Below are 20639 nucleotides of genomic sequence, written 5' to 3'. Positions count from 1 at the left end.
GCAATTCATGCTCATATGCAAACCATAGAATACTTGTAGAATGAACCAGATGTTGGCGGTAGTAGGGACCAGTACCCAGATGCGCCAGCAGAGGGCGCCGTGGCGTCTCCATCAGGGGACACGCGTCCCAACAAGGCAGCCGCAGATGTCTCTCCTTGTCTCCTGTCACCGACGGCGAGATATGTCCATCTTCTGCTCCGTGAAACTTTTGCATTTCACACAGCTCGAGGGATTTGTTTTTGTTTTTAAAAATACAGAATAAAAGGAGCTCCGCTCGTCTTTGAAAAACCCCCCAAACAAAAAAGCAACAACCGAGAGGCAGGTGAGTGTCCGACCAAAGGTGTTTCCTGTTTAAATGGTGGTCATGTTAACATCTGTTCGATCACCGGTTGCTCACGTGCCTTTTAATGTAGAAGAAGTGACCGGTGCGCATAGAAAGTCAGACGATTAAATATTAAAAATATATACAAAACGGTTGCGCTGCTTAACAGATTGCAAACCTTCCTTCTCTGAACTTCGATGTCCCCATTTTACATCGGGAGGGGGTCAAACGTTTAAGTCCCCCGTGGAAATGATAAGTCCGATCTTATTTTAACATTCAGTAAATGTCTCACATGGACACACGCAGAAACAATGTCTGCAGGCAAAAGGCAGAGGAGCAAATGATGATTTGATCCCTTGTTGATTTCTTTAGTTTACCCACTGAAAAAACACACGATTTGCATTTGATTACGTGAAATACGCGTTTGATCTCCCAGACACCAGGTTGGATTTGTAACTTGGTTTAAGAAAGTACTCGATCTCTACTCATTACCTCCATCCAAGACTCCCGTCCGCAGAATCAATCAGTCAGGTACAAACCTTTTCACCAAAAAAGAGACCAGAGAGCTGTTTAAGGACCTCAGCTTGGTGAGAAGAAGACAACTGTTGGTGTCAATTTTTGGAAATGTAAGAACTCTGCAATGACCTTCAATCGCTCCAGACAATGATCAATCGTCATGGGAGAGGTGGGGGATCAGCCCAGAACTTGTGGACGATCTAGAGACATCGGTGACACACCACGCCATCATGGATTAAAATGCCCCTGCTTGGGGGAAGGTGATGTGGTCCAATGAGACCAAAATCAAGGTCTGAGGCATCATCTCCTTCCCTCGGGACACTGGGAACGGGTCGTGCAACAATGACCCAAAACATACCACCAAGGCGACAAAGCAGCGGCTCAAGAAGAAGCACGTTAAGGTCGTGGATTGGCAAAATCCAAAAAATATCCAACCTCTGTGCTCGCCAACTCCTTCTCCACCACCGAGTCATGTTTTGCTCAAATACTTATTTCGCACAATCAAATACAAATCACTTTTATATGATGTGTTTTTATGGATTTCCCTTTTAGATATTCTGTCTCTCGCTGTCACAAATAGAGACCGCTCATCTCTGTCAGAGGGCAAACAAAAAGATTTAAAAGCCTATTAGAAAACTACACTCGGCCCCAGAGGTGTTCCATCCAGCTGCTGTTTGAACGCTTCATTACTTGCATTATCTGACTTGTCTTCTCAGCGACGCAGGGCTTCGGGTGGCTGCGTGTGATTCCACTTGAGTGGGTTTTTGATGCTGACGTGGGTTGTTTTTTGGGCTGTGTTGCCTGGTTACACCACAGCTACCGGTGTGGACCTTAGCGCCAGTGTAATCTCATGAAAGTGCCCCTATCTCCCTCTCTCTCACTCACACACACACACCCACACACACACACACACACACACACACACACACACACACACACACACACACACACACACACACACACACACACACACACACACACACACACACACACACACACTTGTGTCCCTCTACTCAAATACTCAAATTCCACGCTGGGCCTCCGGGCAGCTCGCCTGTGCGTCACTGCTCTGGTCACAAAGCTTCAGCCGGCGCGTGGAGCCAGCACAGCGGGGCCTCCGGCCCCCCTCCCCCCCCAGCCGGCTTGCGTCACCGCGATGGGGGGGGGTTGAAGTGGACGTTTACACGATGCATTTCAACTCCAATGCAGTAACTCCTTTTCCAGGGTTTCATCATCCACCCCGTGAGCCACAGATGCTTCTTTCCGGTTTTAAACACATGCTAATATTAGCATACGCTTTGAGTAAGAGTTACTCTGATCAGAGATTTCAGGTCCTTCACGGTGATCCGGTGACTTCATCACACGGCATATTGAGTGCAACATTTGTGTCGTGTCAAGTGGAGGCGTTGTTTTAAAAATCTGAATGTGTCACTCACTTGATAACTGCACGTTGCCTTGTGTATAAGCTTTGGTGCCGTTTTGAAAACACAGAGTATCTCAGTTTATCAGACATTATGTTGTTTAATCTAGCTTCATTATTTGTGCTTTATTGCTGTTATACCTGATGTGAGTAAGCTTGCAGGGGGGGCTTTGGGAATAAAGCACAGATCAGTTTGGCTCTCGGGCTCTCTTTGGTAATGTGGTTTGGCAGATAGTCGATTGGCAGCAATCAAGTCATAGCGAGCGTGTGTGTGTTGCACAAGCTGCACTTAATAAGATTTGTTAAGTGCGGCTTTAACATGATGTCGCATTCTTATTTTCTCTCCCCCCACGCTGCATTGAAAGTGGACAGCAAAATCATACACCGGACAGGGAACTAAGAGGTTGCCAGGCAACTGGTAACAAAGCGCGTGGTGTCACATCCTTGGTGTCAGCGTTGTACAACAACAAACGGCTGAGCGTCGGTTCAATGGGTCAACAGTTGCTCTGAGTCCATTTTGCTGTGTTGTGTTTACATGCGTTCACAGTCACAGTCCTTCATGTAGCACATATCTCCATACAGATGCATGCTGGGACCCCCCCCCAACACGTGTCACCTGAGATCTTTCCCCACACAGCTCAGTGTCTCCGTAGGAGCAGCGGCACCCGTTTGAGGTGACGGTTTCCCCCCCAGCGCCCCCCCCGCGTCCCCCAGCGTCCCCCCGCCTTCCCTGTCACTGGGAGAGGCATCAGGTTACAAACATTGCTGCACCGCTCTCTCCATTATTAATCAGCCCCGGTCCTCACACGTCCTTCATATGTCCAGCCAGCCGGCGTCACCGGCCCGCCAGGCGCTGCCCCTCTGCTGGTCAACAGGCGTGTTGCAGGCGGGAGCGAGCAGCCTTTTTAGGTTCTCGACGTTGCGAATGCTCTCAGTCACACTGGAAGGTAAATACGTCCGGTGTATTGGAGGAAGATGGCTGAGACGTTCAGTCATTTCTCAAAACACATTTACATCCCAATATGAAGAATTGGACTCGAGAGGCTTTATAATCTGTACACCATCTAAAAACATCTATGCGGATAAGAGATTAAAATAAACAGGGATATACAGTATGTGTGTGTGTTCAGAGTAGACCAGCACAACTAATGAATGGCTAGTCACAAATATCCTATATGAAATGTATGTATATTTGACCCACGACCCGACCCCGGGTAAGATGAGAGGAGAATTGGTCCGTGAGGATGTCAATCAGCTTCCATCTAATAGATAATGAAGCAATAAGCACATCATTGAGAGTTTTCCAGGTGTTACATGTGCTCCAGTCCGTATCACGTTCATCCCCCAATTGTATGGAAGTGCAATGGAAGTGGAGTTGTAGCATTGAAGTGGCTTTAGACAACACGGATGCCTTAGAACAGACCTTTCCCTTTTTTAATGTTAATCCGCAAGAAGTTATCCGATATTTATTTATTTATTGTCTTCGATCCAGACCACAGCTATAGCCTCTTTTTTTAAAATGATCCTTCCTATTTGTCTACGGTTCAAAGGTCCCTCCCTCCGCAGTGTTCTGTGCCTCCTCCACATGGTGGCAGTATCAGCCCACCGTCTCTACTCCCCAGGGTTTAAGATGACCCTTCCTCAAGGCTGCTTGCTCAAACTTTGACACATCATCCGAGAAAGGTCCTTCTTTGTCCATTTCGGGTCAGAGCATTGCAGATGCATTCACTGAGAAGAACCGTAGCATGTTGTCGTAGCATGTTGTGCGTAAAGCACAATGGCTCGTTGCTGCATCGATTGGTAAACAACTTGTTTTTCATGCCATTAATAGTGACATTTATGAGTTAATCACAACAAAAACATGTTTCCGTAGGGGAGAATAAGGGGCGGATCGCGTGTGCTGGTAGATCAGGAATTATCATATAAATATGTCGCATGTTAGTCAGTCACTTAACTTCGTGTTGGGAAATGGAAAAACAATCTGAAATGGACAAAATAATTTGCCCAGAGACACCTTTTGGATTGGAACCAGGTACACGTGTTTGCGTCCGTTGTGATGTAACGTGAGACTCGTAAAAGTTGCCCAGCTGCTGAGTGTGTGTTCATTTCCTCTCTCTTACCTGCCAGCGTGTGCTGATTGGCTGGCAGACGTCTGCTGGCAGAAACCGAAACCCGCTCTGCGCTCACCTGTCAGGCTCAGGGTTCATCTTCTCAACACCTGGCTGCTCCTCATGGTCACAATAACCGCTCGGGGGGGGGGATGTGTACTTAAGTCGCAGGTTGAATCAAAGTTTTGGGCTTGGTGAAACTTGAGCTTTCGGGGGTGTGTGTTTATTCGAGTAGGAGGAGGTTTACGAATTTACTGCCCCATTGTCGCACCCAAGGGAGGTCCCAGGCCTCTTTGAGGCACGCACTCCATCCTGTTTCATAAGCATCTGCTCATATATGGGCATCGTCTTTCCTTCTGCTCGGTTGCACCTCATCCGCTTCCTTTACAGCCCCCCCCCCCACAGGCATACACACACTCCTACACATGTTGGTTAGCTACGGGCAGAGGCGGGAGTGGCTCTTCCCTGTGCAGGAAGCAGTGTGGTTAATGCTCATTTGATCAACTGAGTCTGATGACTTGCATCCCTGACCAGCGAGCCAGCTGCTTGCGCTCTGTACCGCTGGATGGAAACAGCTCATAAGTCTGCACGTGAAACTGATTGTTTCCCTCGTGCTACACATGTCCCGCTTCAATTCTTTCAAGGCAGCGGAAGAAAGGAAAAAAAAAAAAAAACCCTCTTTGATCTGCGTGTTTTTCCTGCCGTGTGTGCTGTCCTGAGACGCTTTCTTCTCTTCTCAGGGTCTGCCATGTAGGCTACTCTTTGTTGCTTGTAAAAATAAATCTCAGACTTCCAGAGGTTTACGTCCTTAATGTTATTTATGTGCGTGCCCCTCTAATTCACACTGGTGAGTGGTGGGTGGCCTGTGAAGTGCCCTGGATGCGTGTGGATGGCTCTTAAGATTAGCGTCCATATCTTCGCAGCCGTAATGTGGACACATGTTGGCTTTTAAGAAGGACAAGTTCCACCCGTGTGCAGCTTGGGCATCATCAGCCTCCGAATTACACTCCTTCCCTTTTGCACCTTTAAAAATATTTACAGTGTAAACCATATGCTTTGGATTAATACTTTGAAAAAAGGCAGTATTATGTAGTTTATTAGCACAGGAACATTTCCCGTGTGAGGAAATCAGAGTCCACCCCCGGTCAGCATTGTGCCTACACAAAACCATTAGTGTGAATGAATTATTGCTGCAGGGTTAGATGTGTAATTACTCCCCCCCCCCCCTTCTTTGCCTCCTTTTCCCTCCTTTTGACATGTTATCAGCCCACTCGACATCCAGGACACTGCAGATCCCACTTGGAAAGGTTTTTCACACCAATGCTCAATGCATTTTCTCACCGTGTCTTTCTACAGACACTGCTTGGTCCGCGTGTGCTCCTTTAGTCAGAGATTGGCACGTGTTTCAACACAGGCTCATTGCATGCATGGTGTCTTTACAAAGTAAAGTTTTTAACATCTAGAATCTTTACTTTAATATTTCTGCAAATAATTTTGAAGGATTGTCAGAGCTTAGCCACATATAGTTAAATCAGATTACAAAAGGTTTACGGCTGTCTGTTTATAGCCGATCTCCTCTTTTGCCAAATGCATTCATGCTTCAAAAGCCATTAACAATGGCACAGAACTTTTTCTGCAATAGTTTAAAATACCATTGGCTCTTTTTACATCGCACTGGTGCCCGTCGTTCTACATGCCGATGCATAGAAGCTCCCTTTGGAGGAAAGTGCTTCTGCACAGCGACAGCATGTCTCCCTCCCTCCGCTCTCGTGGCTGCAGGGTCCAGACAATAAACACTGGCTGCTTTATCTGCCGCCGTGTCCACTTCGAGACGCTCCTGTGCTGAGGCCCACGTGTCTGCAAGACAGGAATCCCAGCCACCCTGATCTTTCGTGCGGGGAATGTTAGATTCCAGTTAACAAAGGGCCTGGCAGTTAGGAGAGGAAGACCATGCAGCAGTCCGGGATGTCACCCTGCACGGAGAATCTGCCCAGCCACCAGTCACATGCCTGGGATTCTTTTCCACAAGCCGCTCTTTCCTGCTTTGATTTTCGATTTTTTTCCCTCTCCTCTCAGACATTTTCCTCCACCAGACAGTGGCAAACGAAATATTTTCCAGTCCAGAAATAAGTTGTTTTTAATTGCTACCCTTGAAAGTATACACTCGGAGGTCTGTGCCGCTGTAAGAATGCGCCTTTGATTGATGTTCATTAGGGGCGAAGCGGGGCGGTGCACTGCTGGCCATTGCAGCCCGCGTTCCATTGGAGTTACTCTGTTCTGAAAACAAACCACTGCAACCAGCGCTCGCATACTTTCCCTGTGAGATCCTGGCTCGCTGCTTTGAATGAATACAGCGTTATAAAGCCCCAAAAAACGCACGGCTGCAAACGGCTCGGTCGTCATTTGAACTCTCTGCACCGGACCGGGTCCGAGGCGACGTCGCATAGGTCATCGTCGACTGCGGTGATGCAATTTGGGTTTTGGAAGCTTGTGGTTGCTCATCATGTTCAGTGAGCAGGTTACCATTCCAAACTACACGTGTGTGCTGTTTTAGGGAGCAGACGGTCCGGGTCCTTGTGACCTCATGACGGCGTAAATGTTCCCACTCACACAATGGTTCGCTGTAACGTGATGGAGCCCATTCTAAAAGGGTCGGTTTGATTTTCATTGTCAAACATTTGCCGTGACAGTGACGCGCTCAGTAAACATTGAACATTTTCCTACGAGGTTCCCTGTGACTTGATTCCATGGATCGTGGTTGATGTTTCTGCATGCAGGCCTTTTATGAGACAAGCACATTTCTGTTCCCCTTTCTGTCCCCCATTATATCGCGTTGGCTCTCACTTGTCGAGCGTCTGCACTAGAACGGACAAACACACTTAGCTTTTAGGCAGCCACAATGCCACACCCTGTTAAAGATGGAATCAGTCTCTGCACGGTGGTCTACACTGAGCACACACGCACGAGTGCCACGAGAAAACTCGTTTCCTCCATCTGGTCCCTTTTATATTGCAGAGCTTCCCTCTGACGGAGGAACTTAGGAACCGTGTTGTAGTCTGAGGGGTGTGGTGGCGACGAGAAGGGGCTCTCCTCCCTTTGGAATGATTCACACATACAGTATCTACTGTACGGTACCAAAAGCGGATTTGGTCAATATTTAATATTTATGTAACAACGTAGCGAATTGCAATATGTGAAAACAATATGACAACGATGTGATAGAGTACAAAGAATTATCCCCTGAATCTGGCTTCCTGGAGCTTGCAGCAACCGTTCTGTTCAGATCGACTGTCACCGGCCTGCTTTCCTCCCAGCGGTCAGCTCTTTGCAGACGCATTAGGAGAAAAAGTATAACTAGCTGGTGAACATAGTGGAGCATACAGCAGCTCAACAGAAGTATATTTGCCTCAGATGTTGGTAGAGACACAAAATTGAGCTGAAAGAGAGTGAATATTGGACTTGTATTTGTCGGTATACAGTACAACTCCGATGTATGATGTTGCTCCAAAAATGCAATTGTGTAAATTGTCACCTGATAGTAATATGAACTTAAAAGGTAATGCTATGACAGCGTTGTGTTTGCAACTTCTTCAGTGCATTACATACATTCAAGATGTTCCTTCAGTAAACCAAACAGTGTTATGCATATATTTAACAGCATATGCAAATACTGTATGGTTATACCCCGGGGCATTTCCTTCCCTCATTGGACAGATGAAACAGGAGGAGATAGGGAAGTGCCCAACACAATTTAGTCAGACCCTTCATTAACTATTTATTACATTTTTTGAGGGTTCTTTTTTGGTGAATATCTTCCAGTGGACACGATTACAGCTGTTATACGGATACGTTTTAATATGCAAGTTACAGCAAAATGCAGAACAACTAAATCACAGTTGGGATGCTGCAAAACGTCATGCCTGCAATTGTAAAACGCAGGCATTTACCAAATACCATCTTGAAACAAATGAGAACGCACAAACCTGTCCCGTGTGCTCGCTATGAAACGTGAACTCTGCCTGCAGTGAACCTTGTGCAGAGCTGGGTGAGGTGGATGTTTGGCATTCTTTCTCGGTTAATAATACCTGTTTCATTTGCCTGCATCTCACTCTCTATGCAAACTGGCTGTGACTAACGTGTAGGTACAAAGGGCAGATTACGAATACGTCAAGACTCCAGGCTCCTGAAAGGGAGGCCTCCGGAACGGGAGATCACAAGAGACCAAACCTGCAGCCACACGTGGAGCCTCCCTAAAAGGACACTCGGTACACAGTGTCCACCGCCGCAGCTCTTACGTCCTTAACCCTCCCCTGCGGTGGCTCATTATGTGCACTATATTGCTCACTCAGCGCTGGGGTGCTCCAAAGTTCACAGCAAGGAGAAGAGAGGGTGGGAGGTGGGCGACTCATTCCAATTACTGAGGTCAAGAGGCTGTATTTTTCTTTTCCCAGCCCTCCCCTTATTCTGCTTCTCTCTCCGTCTTTTGTCCGTCATGATAAGCAATCTGGCCTGCCTATCACCTACCACCACCTTCCCTCAGCATGGTGCACGTGCAGGAGCACTTTCCTTATCCATCTGCTCCATGTCTCACTGTGTCGTTGCAGCATTTGCTGCTCCAGTCGATCTGCCGTGCACACGTCAACAGCTGTGGATGCTTTTCAGTCAATTCAATTTATGTTTGTTATATAAGAGTCTTGCATGCATCCGATTAATCTAAATATAGACTCTGGAATGCGGCGCCCCACGTGCTGCATCGGATTCTCCCCAAGTGCCCAGAAAGTTCCTTCATTCTTTTATCCACAGGTCACATGTTGGATGGTTTATGTTTCTTCCTTTTTCTAGAAATAAGGATAGAAAATGAAAAAGCTTCTCAGATTTAGGCGATTATTTAACGGGGTGTAGTTGTCATCACACCTATTACAGCCTTGCGTGAAGAATAATAATAATACTGTTTTGACGGAGAAATGACCAGAATTGTTGCATACATTTTACACCAATCACAGTATCCCAATAAACCTTCCCAGACAGACAGAATCCACAAAGGACTGAACACAAAGAAACCTTAGCATGCATGCAAAATGATGCCTGTGGGTGTGTGTGTGTTTGTGTGTTGGGCACGTGGGGAAGTGGGGGAAAGGTGATAGTAGCTCTGTGTGCAACCTTAAGACTTGTGGGGGGACGAGCTGCTGCTGTTGACAAAAACAACCTCTTTGCCTGACTCTTCCTTCAGCTCTTCATGTCCTTCGTGCCGCGTGCTTTGCAGCCCACATTGCAGGTTTCCAAACTTGATATCGAGCAAGCTGAACTTGATCAGCTTGTGTAGCAGTTAAAGCCAGTTTCGACACCCTTTTTTTACATTCACATTTAGAAGCAAAGAAGGGCTGATTATGATGCGAAGAGCACACTTTGTTTGGCAAAATGCACCAATATCTCTTACCTCCATGAATAGCAGGCTGGTGTTGGAGCGTACATGTTGGATTGTTGACACAATAAGAGCGGTGCCTTGTTGTTCGGTGCCGTATGAGAGCGGCTGGCTAAAGGTGGTGTGAGAATGGAGAGCTGTGGGTTTTACTGAATTCCGATCTGGTGAGCGGAGCATTGGTTTCTGTCTAGACAAAGCTCAGTTGTCGGGGAGACCCCTGCAGATCCAGGACTGGCCCGGGCTGCAGGAAGTATTGGTGGAAGAGTGTGGGCCCCCCCCCCGGGGGGATTTCAGCGAATGCAGAGAGCGGGGATTTTCCTTTTTTTCTTTTTACTGTTGGTGGGAGTTTTTCTCCCATGATAGGGTGGAGACAGCTCGGTGCATTTGTGCAGAGATACCAACGGCATAGAAAATCTCTCCCACTCAACAGGAAACAGAGGTCCGACCCACCGTGCACACAAAGATATCGCACACTGCAACACACAATCCCTCACCTATAGTAGAAGACAACAATGCAGGATCCATCAAGTTTGCGACTTTTTCACCAAACCACAAAAGCATGTCTGGAGCTCTCCGTCCATGCAGCCGCTCCGTGTGACTCTATTGTCTTAGAGACACTGTGAACAGCAAGATAAGGTGAAGACAGGCCGCTCGCACGGCGTCGGATCAGTGAGCAGACAGGGCTGACTAAGGGTCCATTAACTGCTGCACTCAGCTGTACCCCCCGGGCCTCTTCCACCGGGGCAGAGGCGTTTTTGTTGTCTTCAGAGGATTTATATATCGCTGACAGCAGAGATATTGGGGTTTTATCTAAAATCTGAGGAAGGGTAATATATACGTTGACAAGGGTCTACAAATAGATGTAATAGATGCCGACAAACTGGCTAGTTTGGAGCTACTTTTATTATTATTATAACCAAGCTACGATCAATAGTGGCCCAGACTTTTTAAAATTCACTCAACCCAGATTTGAAATGAATGGAGTTTAGTTAGATCAGCAATCAGATCAGTAGAGAAGTTCCTCCGTCTGTAGGCTGATAGAAAGGTCCCAGCGAGAGGACCCACTTTTGCGTTGAAGATGATGTCGAGACTATTTAATGCGACGTCAGCTGAATGTTGAATGACAAATGGATCTTTACTTGTCGTGTCGTGCTGTTCCAGTCTTCCTACCACTCAAAGCGCTTTCAAACCACACGTCATCATCCGCTCGTTCACACGCTGATGTCCACCGTCGGGGTTCTAACTAACAATTCACGAGCATCCGCTCACAGCGCGCGGGAGCGCTTTGGGGTGTCTTGCCTAATCACACATTGAAGGAAGACCCCGCTTCCCCTCTCATTGAGGTACGGCCCTGCTCTATGAGCGGACCGCCGGCGTACAGCGGGGGTCTACGACTGTAGCGCAGGCAGAAGCCCACCTGCGCTGAGCGCCCATCGTCTGCTGTGGAATATAAAATTGACAAAACTACACGGCAGCAAAAAAAGGAGTTTAGTCTGTAACCCTGCAGTGGAAAGCCAGCACTGCGGCGATCTGTCTGACGGCGTCACGAGCGAGTGACGTTTACAGGGTGATCTCACTTGGATATTATTAGTCTGCTGGAATCCCACAACTTGAATGTAATCTTAAACCATTCTGTGTTTGTTTTGTCTTTTCAAAACACACCTTGCACTCCATGCGTGTGGTTATGAAGCTCGGCCTTTAACCCAATTACTAAAGTCCTGCAGCAATGAGCTAAAGAAACTCTCCCATGTAAAATCCTTTGGATCAAATACGGCCGGTTGCAACGCTTGTCACCCTTTTAAAATGAAGTTTTAGACGAGTCTGTGTTACACATTTCATGTCCGGCATCTAATTCTTTGTTGTGACATTTCAAAGTGAGTATCCTGCACGCGACAACAGGTTTGCATGTTAACCACATGCACGTGTGTGACAGCGCCTCTTTGTTCAACAACAGCAGCTGTAGGTGTTGCCGTGCGTCGGCCCCGTCCACATTTGGCTCCAGACATTGTGGGGTATTTTATTTGTTTGTCATCTCTTTTTTTTTGGAATGCAATCAAAGCAGATCAGGGAATAAATCCGTGTGCACATGCATGATGTGATGTGACGTGTAGTAGAAGAGAGAGCACCTGGATCAGGGCGTTTTGACTGCTTGTCTTCCAAACACATTAGAGAAAAACTTCAAAGAGGGTACTAATCCATGGCTGGTATTCACCGTACCGCGTGTGTGTGTGTGTGTGTGTGTGAAGATAGATCAAATTATTTCTCAGGGAATCTGAAGCAAACTGTTCAGACCTTTGAACTTTTTAAACGTCTGCGTCTGTCTGCAGGATGTACCACCAACGCACACACACACACACGCACACTAACAGGCGCCCAAAGGAACCTGTTTCTCCGCACATGGGGCCAGAAACCGGAGTGAGGATCTGTTGCCCCACGGCCGACCTCTCCCTCGGCAATCGGGGTTGGGTGGCGCGGCAGCGTGCAGGGGAAAGCTGCGCGGCGGAGCCCAGAGAGAAACTCGACAGCCTGTGACTCAACGGCTCGGAACCCTCGGCGGCCGGTTCGCCCACATCTCCTGGGTGGCTTTTCAAGTCGGCCGCCTTCACATCGGCGGGCCTTCAAAGCCTTTCGTACAGCGCCCGCGACGCCTGGATAATCTACGGCGTTCCCTGCAGATCGGAATGTGTGCGTAAGCGTGAATCATGCAGTTGTCTCCAGCAGACGACGAAGCGACGCTGCGTGTTTGTTTCTCTTTGGGGAGGCCTCTGTCTCTTTCCTGTGCACGCCTCACTGGGCAGTCTGGCTCCCAGATAGCATCGGGCTGTCTGAGATTAGCGCTCATGAAGGCGCAGTTAAACTTGTAAAAAGCTCTGGACTGCTGTCCCGGTGCCCGAGTTCCTCTGGGTGCCAAAGGGGCCCCCGTGAGTGTGGCACAGCACTGATACCCTGTCTGCATTGTCACCGTGCCTCCCACATGCGCTGAAGCCCCAGAGCTTAATGCAGAGGCGCGAGGCCGTGCAGCCCGCCGCTGTTGTTGCCAGGCAGTTCAGCAGTGCACCGGGCAGATAATGGAGCCGCTCAGTATCCCGTGGACATTTTTGGAACCGGACAGCTGATAACTAATCGTTCAGGCCGCAGCGCTCGGCTTGCCTTCTGTTTATCAGACAGCGAATAACACCTCTGTGATCTGAGGGACAAACGCACCTACGTCGGTTTGTATTTGGAAAATGTAGTTAATGATGATAATAATGAATGAATAATTAAAGTTTATGTTTCTATTTAGAGAGATATGATAAATAATAACAGTGGAACACACTTATTTATGGGGGAGGGGCGGATTCAGACTTTTTTTCCAGTCAGCCCACATGTAAATATATAGATATGTGTTTTTTGCTGGATTGTTTCCTGCTCAGTCCTGGTCTCTGTACAAAATACATTCATTTGTTGAGCCAAAGCTTGTATGAGCTTCTGCAGTCAGGATGGACCAATTGAACCATCCTTTGTGACCATCTGTTGAAAGCGATTTCCAAAGTCCCTCCCTGCTGTTACCGCTTATCGCCATGGCTGCCAAAGACAACCAAAAAGAGATCTTCGATATGTCAGTTGCACAAACGTTTTCTGTCAATCCACTGATTTCTCTCATTATTTGACACCTGACCTTACATTCTGGGGATCCCCGACCCTTTTGAAACTAACAGCTACTTTAAGGGTACTGAGAAATAAAAAGGCTTTGATACAAACTTCCTTAATAACATAGTTGAATGGATCAATATTTCATGATGATAATGAAAGAATATAAGGAGACATAATTACTGTCTTAACCCTTACTCAAAATAACCCTTCAACTCACGTGGTGCCCCCCCCCCCCCCCCCCCCCCCCCCCCGGTGCCTGAGGCCCCCTGTTGGCTTCCCTCTGCTCTGGAGGAACAGAAAACTGCTCACGCGTACTGTACCCCTCAACGTTGCATGCGTTTGAGTACTCTCTCCCTGTTCTTTACACAAATGCACATTTAGTCCTGTCTCGCTGTTGGTTTTAGTCTCATTTGAGGCAGTTCAGTACCAGTCAAAAGTTTGGACACACTTTCTCATTAAATTGAATGAGAAAATGTCTCTAACCTTCTGACTGGTACTGTATATTTGTTGAGGCAAAAGTTGCAAGACATTTTCCCGAAAAGGGTCAAAGCTTCTGTCATAAACTCGGCAGAACTTTGTGTTTGTGCAGTGCAGTGCACTGAGTGTGCCACATGCTTACATGTACCACACATAGGTATACACGCTGGAGGCAGACGTGCACACAACAGCTGAAACATTGCAGACATTCTTTTGTTTAGAGGGATTTAAAGGCTCACGATACAAATATTTACACACCCTAAAGAAGTACATTTCATCCAGGACTCCTTTCAGTCGTGCATTAATTTCACTGAGGTCTTGATTCCACAAAAAATGGCAATGAGGTGATCATTTTAAACGTGTTCTTGCAGTGATGTTCTTCAGCAAGCTACACGTTGTTAGGTTGTTATGGTCTGAGGAGAGAAGTCACCACATGGTCCCCAGTGCAACATGCAGCGGCAGCTTTATTTCTGTTGTTCACCTTTCTGTACTCCTTTATCTTCTTTCTTCCTTCTTCTTTACCATCAATTCTTGTGAAATGTGTAACATGCACACACACGCATGCATGTACGTGCCAATTTAGGACAGCATTAAATCCCTGTTAAAAGGCCACGCTTGCTCCATGCCAGACAGGCTGTTCCACTTCCACTTAACATCACGTGACTTCACTCACATTGCATTGTAATGACATTTTTCTTTGGCTAAATGCAATGCAGCTTCTGTATTGTGTACAGTACACAGCCACACTTGCTCTATCCCTCTGTGTATGTATACACATTGTATGCAAACACAGTGACAAGTGGAAGAAGGATAGAAAGACATGGAAATCAAAGACATGCAATGTCAAAGTTTGAGTTTGCGTTAGTGTCCCTTTCAATGCACTGGTGCAACTAAAAACTCAACTGAAGCAGTTCGACCGAACAGTCGTTACTCTTTTACAGCTACCAACAAATGTTTAGTGCTCTGACGTCGGCGCTGGCGTCACACAAAGCCCTGCAGACGTTTGGGGGGGGAGGAGGGGGGAGAGCAGCTCTCCCGCTCTCCCTTTCCTCGTGTCCGCTCACGCCTCGCCGGTGCAGCTGAGGGGCTTGAATATGAAAAACTACAGCTGTGTTGAGGAGAGAGCCAGGACTCGGAGCGCCAGGTCCCCTGGAACAATGAGTGCACGGGTCAAGAAAGCCCAAACAATGGACGCAGCTTGAATAGACTAAGAGCACAATTGAGGTTTCAATGTCATGTTATCTTTTGGAAAGCGTTAACAGTCCCCCAGCAGCCGTTCTTTTTATTACAGGCCCCTGTGTGTGTAGCTTCTATTTTTGAAGCCCCCGCCCCATATTTTATCATTTATACTTTAGAGGGTATCTGGCGATACTGCTTCCTGTGCAGGAAGCGGAAAGGAGTGGGTAGGATGGGGGGGGGTTGAGGGAAGCATGGTCTCGTCTCCCCTCTGTAGTCCATGTTTCATCTGCCTTCCGTTTCACCGTGTCCCCCTCCTCTGTAAACATGGATACACGACACCTCAAATATTGGGTTTTTCAGTCTCACAGAGTCACTTTCTGCTGCGCTTGTTCCAGGAACAAGTTAACGTCCCCGAGCAATTGCTGGGTACACAGAGAACTTCTGCTTTATTGCTTAACGGCATTATGTGCAGTGTTCTACTTCAAATTGAACACACAGTGTTCTTCATTCACTAGAAGCAATTCCGGTCTTAGTTTCTTTTATTGAATTATATTTTTGCAGAAATCTGAAAAGAAACAGACTGTTTTAGCTGCTTTCTCGTTAGGGAGACATTTGCAACACAACAGCTTCCAGTCCAAGTGGCTTACGGAGTGACGTAATGAGCCGGTAAAAGCAAACCATTGTTTGCTGGAAGTTGGAATTGTGAAACAATAGTAGGTTGAGCCACACAGCTTTTACGCACAATGAGTTAATCACAGATAAAGTCAACTGTCTGACGCTTCTGGGAAGTTGCACGTGGAAAATGTAAGAACCTCCTCCTCAAATCATTTTGGCAATATTGTGCTTGTTGCTCAATCGTTGAAGTAAGTGCTGCAACCAAGGAAACAGCTGTGATGCCTTTTAGCGGCAATGTCTGTCGGCCCCTCAGCTCAACATTTAGATCAGATATAAGGTTCCCAGAGGAAGTGATTACCTTACTTTTCACTGATAGATGGTTCAAAGCGTCCCTCACAGGAATTTGGTGATGCTCTTAACTTTCCATCTCTTACCATCATGTCGAATTGTGTTTGTCCAATAGGTTTCCAAGACCAATATCATGTGTATGGTCAGCTTTACTTTGTCTTCAGGGATAATAAGCCAGTATTCTATTAATTATGAAGTGGTGACAATGGTAAACATTACTCGCCGTACATCAGCATGATATTATTGCCACTCTAAGCATGTTAGCATGCTGATGTTGGTATTTAGCACAAAGCTCCAGTGTGCGAACTGTCATGCATGTTCCAATTGTAGTGTTTGCCATTGACCCAGGCCGACACGGTAAACTGGTAAAAAACTGATTTTTATATCTAAATGGGGTTATTAGTAACCAATTAGACCCCAATAAGAAAATCAACTGTTGGTAAGATAAGAAGTTAGGCGCAGATGTGATTCATTTATTTAGTTAATGTTGTGTAAAGACAGTGACAGTTTCAGTGGAATGACCTTTGTGCTTCTTTCATCCGACAAATGTGATCATTTGAATACACTGCACCTCGACACACTAATTCATGTATGTAGAGTAAGTGTATTGCTGTGTTGTCGTTCTAATACAGGTTTGAGCAGAGGTGTCCAAAGGCTGCAATGCCCTCTAAAATGCACAACGCCGGTCGCGTAGCTCACGCCAGGCGGATGGTGCAGCAGCTGAGGATAGAGGCCAGCATCGAGAGGATAAAGGTGCCTTTATATTCACAGTCACTCGCACTGCTCTCAGCGCCCCGCGTCCACTTCTTAAGTGTGTGGTGTGAATTTGTTTTTCCCGTAGGTGTCCAAGGCTTCGTCGGACCTGATGCGCTACTGCGGGGAACACGCCAAGAGCGACCCGCTGCTCATGGGCCTCGGCGCTTCTGAAAACCCTTTCAAGGACAAGAAGCCCTGCACGGTTTTGTAGAGCCACGCCTCGACTCCTGCTGCTTTCCTATTTGATTCCTATGTGGGAAATAAGTGACACAGGTCACAACTCATCAAAAGGCCACGGTTACCCACCCTGTCAGCAGAAATCTATGGGGTATTGTACTTTAATGCAAACCACAGGAATACGAATGTCAACATTTCTGAACCCCAAAAAATGAATGTCAGCCCGACATGATTAGTTAGCATTAAAAAAATCATGGTTTGTGTTATTTAATTGTAATAAAACGTCACGTAACAACTGTAACGAATCTACTGTGAATAAAGAACCATCTCCAGCTGACTTTTTACAAATGGAACAACGTCCAAACACATGCAACGTATCCAGCGGTTTACAGAAAGCTACAATGCCAAGATTTGTTCCTGGCAAAATAAAAAAAGGCTGTTACACCAAAGAACACGCAGGAGTCTGAATCTGAAGCCTGAGATGAGCCATGAATTACATTACAGGTCATTTAGCTGACGCTTTTATCCAAAGCGATTTACATTGCATTTTATTGTTTTCCCAGGGAGCAAATAGGGGTTAGGTGTCTTGCTCAAGGACACTTCGACATGGAACATGGAGCAGCCGGGACTTGAACTACCAACCTTGCAGTTCCTGGCGGTAAGGGTTAGGAGCACCCTCTCTACTCAATGCGCCACGGTCGACCCCCAGAATTCCAGACTCCCCCATTTTTCAGCGCGCACAAACAAACCCCCTCAACATCGGCCCGATCAGATCGAGGCCTTAAGCTGTCACGTCTTACTTGCATCAGACTTCCGGAAGGAGCTGTTGTAGGTTGTGTGCTGCTGATAACGAGCAGCCGAGGTAATGATATCCTGTCGGCGGACGCTCCAACCGAGCCGTCCGTCACATGAAAGCAGAGAGGAAAGAGCGGAGGCCCTCTGATGCACGGCTCCTGCTTTATTTTTGTCATCTAGTTTCAATCATGATAGTTATTCAAAATTGGCCATTACATTGTTCTCTTTTTTCCTTCAAGCACAGACAGAGCAATCAAATTGTCCTGACATGTACAATTCAACCTTTGCAGAGACAAACCATTCACTTAAAGCGTCAATTGGATTTTTATTTTCAGGATATTGAGGATTGAGCTATTAAATGTCATGAAATATTAAGACCACAGATATATTATTTGGATTAAACAGTCCAAATGTATACTTTTTTCTCCTTTTTTTGTATTTGCCTATACGTGAATTATCAACTCAGCCCAACTATCTCTTAAAAGGCAAGTAAAAAGCAGCAGTATCAACTTTTAAGATTGCTGTTCGTTGTATATGACCCTTTTATATATTTTTATTCAATTATTGCTGAAAATAAAGATTCAAAACCACTGAGATCACCATTTCATCAGATCCAGCTATTTAACATCCCTGTGTTCTGTGTGCAGAGCCGGGATTTACAGCTGCACTAAGCTGTCAACACCAGATGACTGTTATAACACACTTTTTATTTTGTATGTAGCTGTGACAATATGTCTTTTTTGTGCGTTTGTGCACATTCAAAACATATAACCAGCCAGGGCCTTATTGATAAAGCAATCATGCTACAACCTTTCAATTACCTTCTAGTTAAATAAAGGTTGTTGTATTTAACTGTGAATAAGAAAGATCCATTGGTGAAGAGAGTATCTATAAGTTGTTATTGTATGACATCATATTTCTAAAAGACTTATATTCAATAACAAATTGCATTAAAGGAACAGTGTATAGCATTTAGCGGATCTATGGCAGAAATGAAATATACTTCTACTATTCCCTGCTGCTAAATCCGGCCCACTGACGCTTCAGGATATGTCTCAATATGTACGCAATATGTCTATGAACCCTAGTATGCGCTTGCTTTAGCTGTTTAATGTTCTGTAATAGAATTGTAGTCATTCAGTCAAACCTCAGCCTGGAAAAAAAATAAAATTAAACTTTTTGGGCTAATGATGTCTTCAGTTGATTTTTGCTTTTGAATATAAACCAGTGGTTTTAGGTCTTAAAAATGTTTTATTTTCCAATTAATACCTATTTAATGTGAAAGTGGTCCCTTGCAGTGACAAATCCAATAAGTTCTATCAAAGCGGTGAAGTTCTCTTCCTTTGAGAGGCACAACTTTATGGATTTGGTTCTTACCGCCCTGTGCTTTCTAGCTGCTCTTTTCATTTATAACAGGTAAAAGGACAGTGCACAACATGCTCTGTACCGGTCCCATTAGCGAATAGCTGGCTAGCATTGTAGCGTTTGTGTATCTTGAGTGGAGACAAAAACAGAGCTAAAATCCCACTGAAAAATTTGAATTTCATCTGACCGTTGGACAGATCTCTAAGTCCCGGGCCATTCTTTGCTAACATGATAGCCATATCAACCGTTTACCAAGCAAATGTGTCATAGTTCTTTTCTTTTTCTGCTTTAAAATGAAAGTCACCCGGTTCCTTTTAGCGGTTAGCTCAGACTTAAACTTAACTCATGTGAGGGTTCACACAGGAAAACTCTAGATACTCAACCTGAGTATCTAATAATTGCACACAGCAGTTATAGCAGACTTAACATCGTGTTTTAAGCTGGTAAAACACATCTTGCCCAAAGTGCGAGGAAGATGTGTTCAGCTATAACTACTCTGAACTTATTTGCGCTTATTACCGTTATTGGTCGTTAACTAGTCCAGAGTTTCAACCAGCCCCCCCCTCCCTTTTGTTGGATTTACAGGTCGCCATGTTCAAACAGGACGAGTGTCCCCATATCAGGTCAGGGGCACAAAAACATTCTCGTTTGCTCTAATTTCTCAGTGACGGTTCTTTTTGTGCCCTGGAGCCCCGTGCAGTCTGTTGCAATAACAGCTCCCAGCAGCCCTTTCTGCCGTTCCCCAGTGTCCTCAGGTGTGGGGTTACACCCACAATTAGGTCAGGCCATATTGGTTGGCCCACATTGACGTTACCCTTCGCTGGGGTCAGATGCTGGATAGCGATGGCTTTGTTGCAGCGATTGTGTTACCTGTGCGGCGCAGGCGCTCCGGGATAAGCTGTTAAAACTCAGCATCTCGCCTACATTTTAGTGGCGGATGTATGGCAGAAACTGGGACACTAGCAGGGGGGCCGTCGTAGTGTGACAGGAAGGAATTCTGTCTCTCAATTATCGAATGCACTCAGACACACCCTGCTCTTGTATTTACGGTATTATTAAGGGGGAAAAAACCACATGCCACTTAACCTTTTGGCTGGTCGCCAACTTCCTTAAAGAAAGACGGCAGCAAAACTCTGTTCTCTGTTCAGAAATCTGTTCCACCACATACTCTGGGACTTATCAATGCAGTGGAGTGCAGATCAGCCGGTTTGTCGGCCGTGCACATTTGATCACATTTGCAAACTGCAGCCTCAGTCAATTTAACAGCAGCCACTCAGCCAACACAACACACAACACAACAACGGTTGTGCCCTTACTCTGCCCGGCTGACACCTCCGCGGCAGGTCCGCCTCTCTGCGCACGCTGCCTGTTAATTACAAGTGCCACTATTGTCAGTGGTCAGGGGGAAGGCCTCTATTCACAGGGGCTATTTTTGCCGTGAAGCTAAAGCACTGTACGGCTCTAGCAATGGAGACCTGAATAGCCCTGACTCATGCATGCATTGTC

At 46.2% G+C, this 20639-nt stretch overlaps 1 protein-coding gene across 1 annotated transcript; it reads left to right on the top strand.

The window, feature by feature from the left end:
* Nucleotides 1–88: 88 nt before the first annotated feature.
* gng12b (guanine nucleotide binding protein (G protein), gamma 12b) lies at nucleotides 89–18956 on the top strand. The gene is made up of 3 exons (XM_040185046.2): nucleotides 89–322; nucleotides 16673–16793; nucleotides 16882–18956. The coding sequence occupies exons 2-3, from the start codon at nucleotides 16701–16703 to the stop codon at nucleotides 17005–17007; spliced, it is 219 nt and encodes a 72-aa protein (XP_040040980.1). The 5' UTR covers nucleotides 89–322; nucleotides 16673–16700; the 3' UTR covers nucleotides 17008–18956.
* Nucleotides 18957–20639: the final 1683 nt, after the last annotated feature.

This window comes from Gasterosteus aculeatus, chromosome 8 (assembly GCF_964276395.1).
Source record: "Gasterosteus aculeatus chromosome 8, fGasAcu3.hap1.1, whole genome shotgun sequence".
In the NCBI taxonomy this organism is placed as follows: domain Eukaryota; kingdom Metazoa; phylum Chordata; class Actinopteri; order Perciformes; family Gasterosteidae; genus Gasterosteus; species Gasterosteus aculeatus.
Note: the sequence above shows the minus strand (reverse complement) of the source record. Positions and strands in the feature narration are given on the sequence as shown.

Bases quoted from the DNA above. Each gene is read 5' to 3' on its own strand.
- gng12b (XM_040185046.2), top strand. From the start codon at position 16,701: ATGCCCTCTAAAATGCACAACGCCGGTCGCGTAGCTCACGCCAGGCGG. The intron at 16,794-16,881 runs GTGCCTTTATAT...TTTTTCCCGTAG, and splicing joins CCAGCATCGAGAGGATAAAG to GTGTCCAAGGCTTCGTCGGA.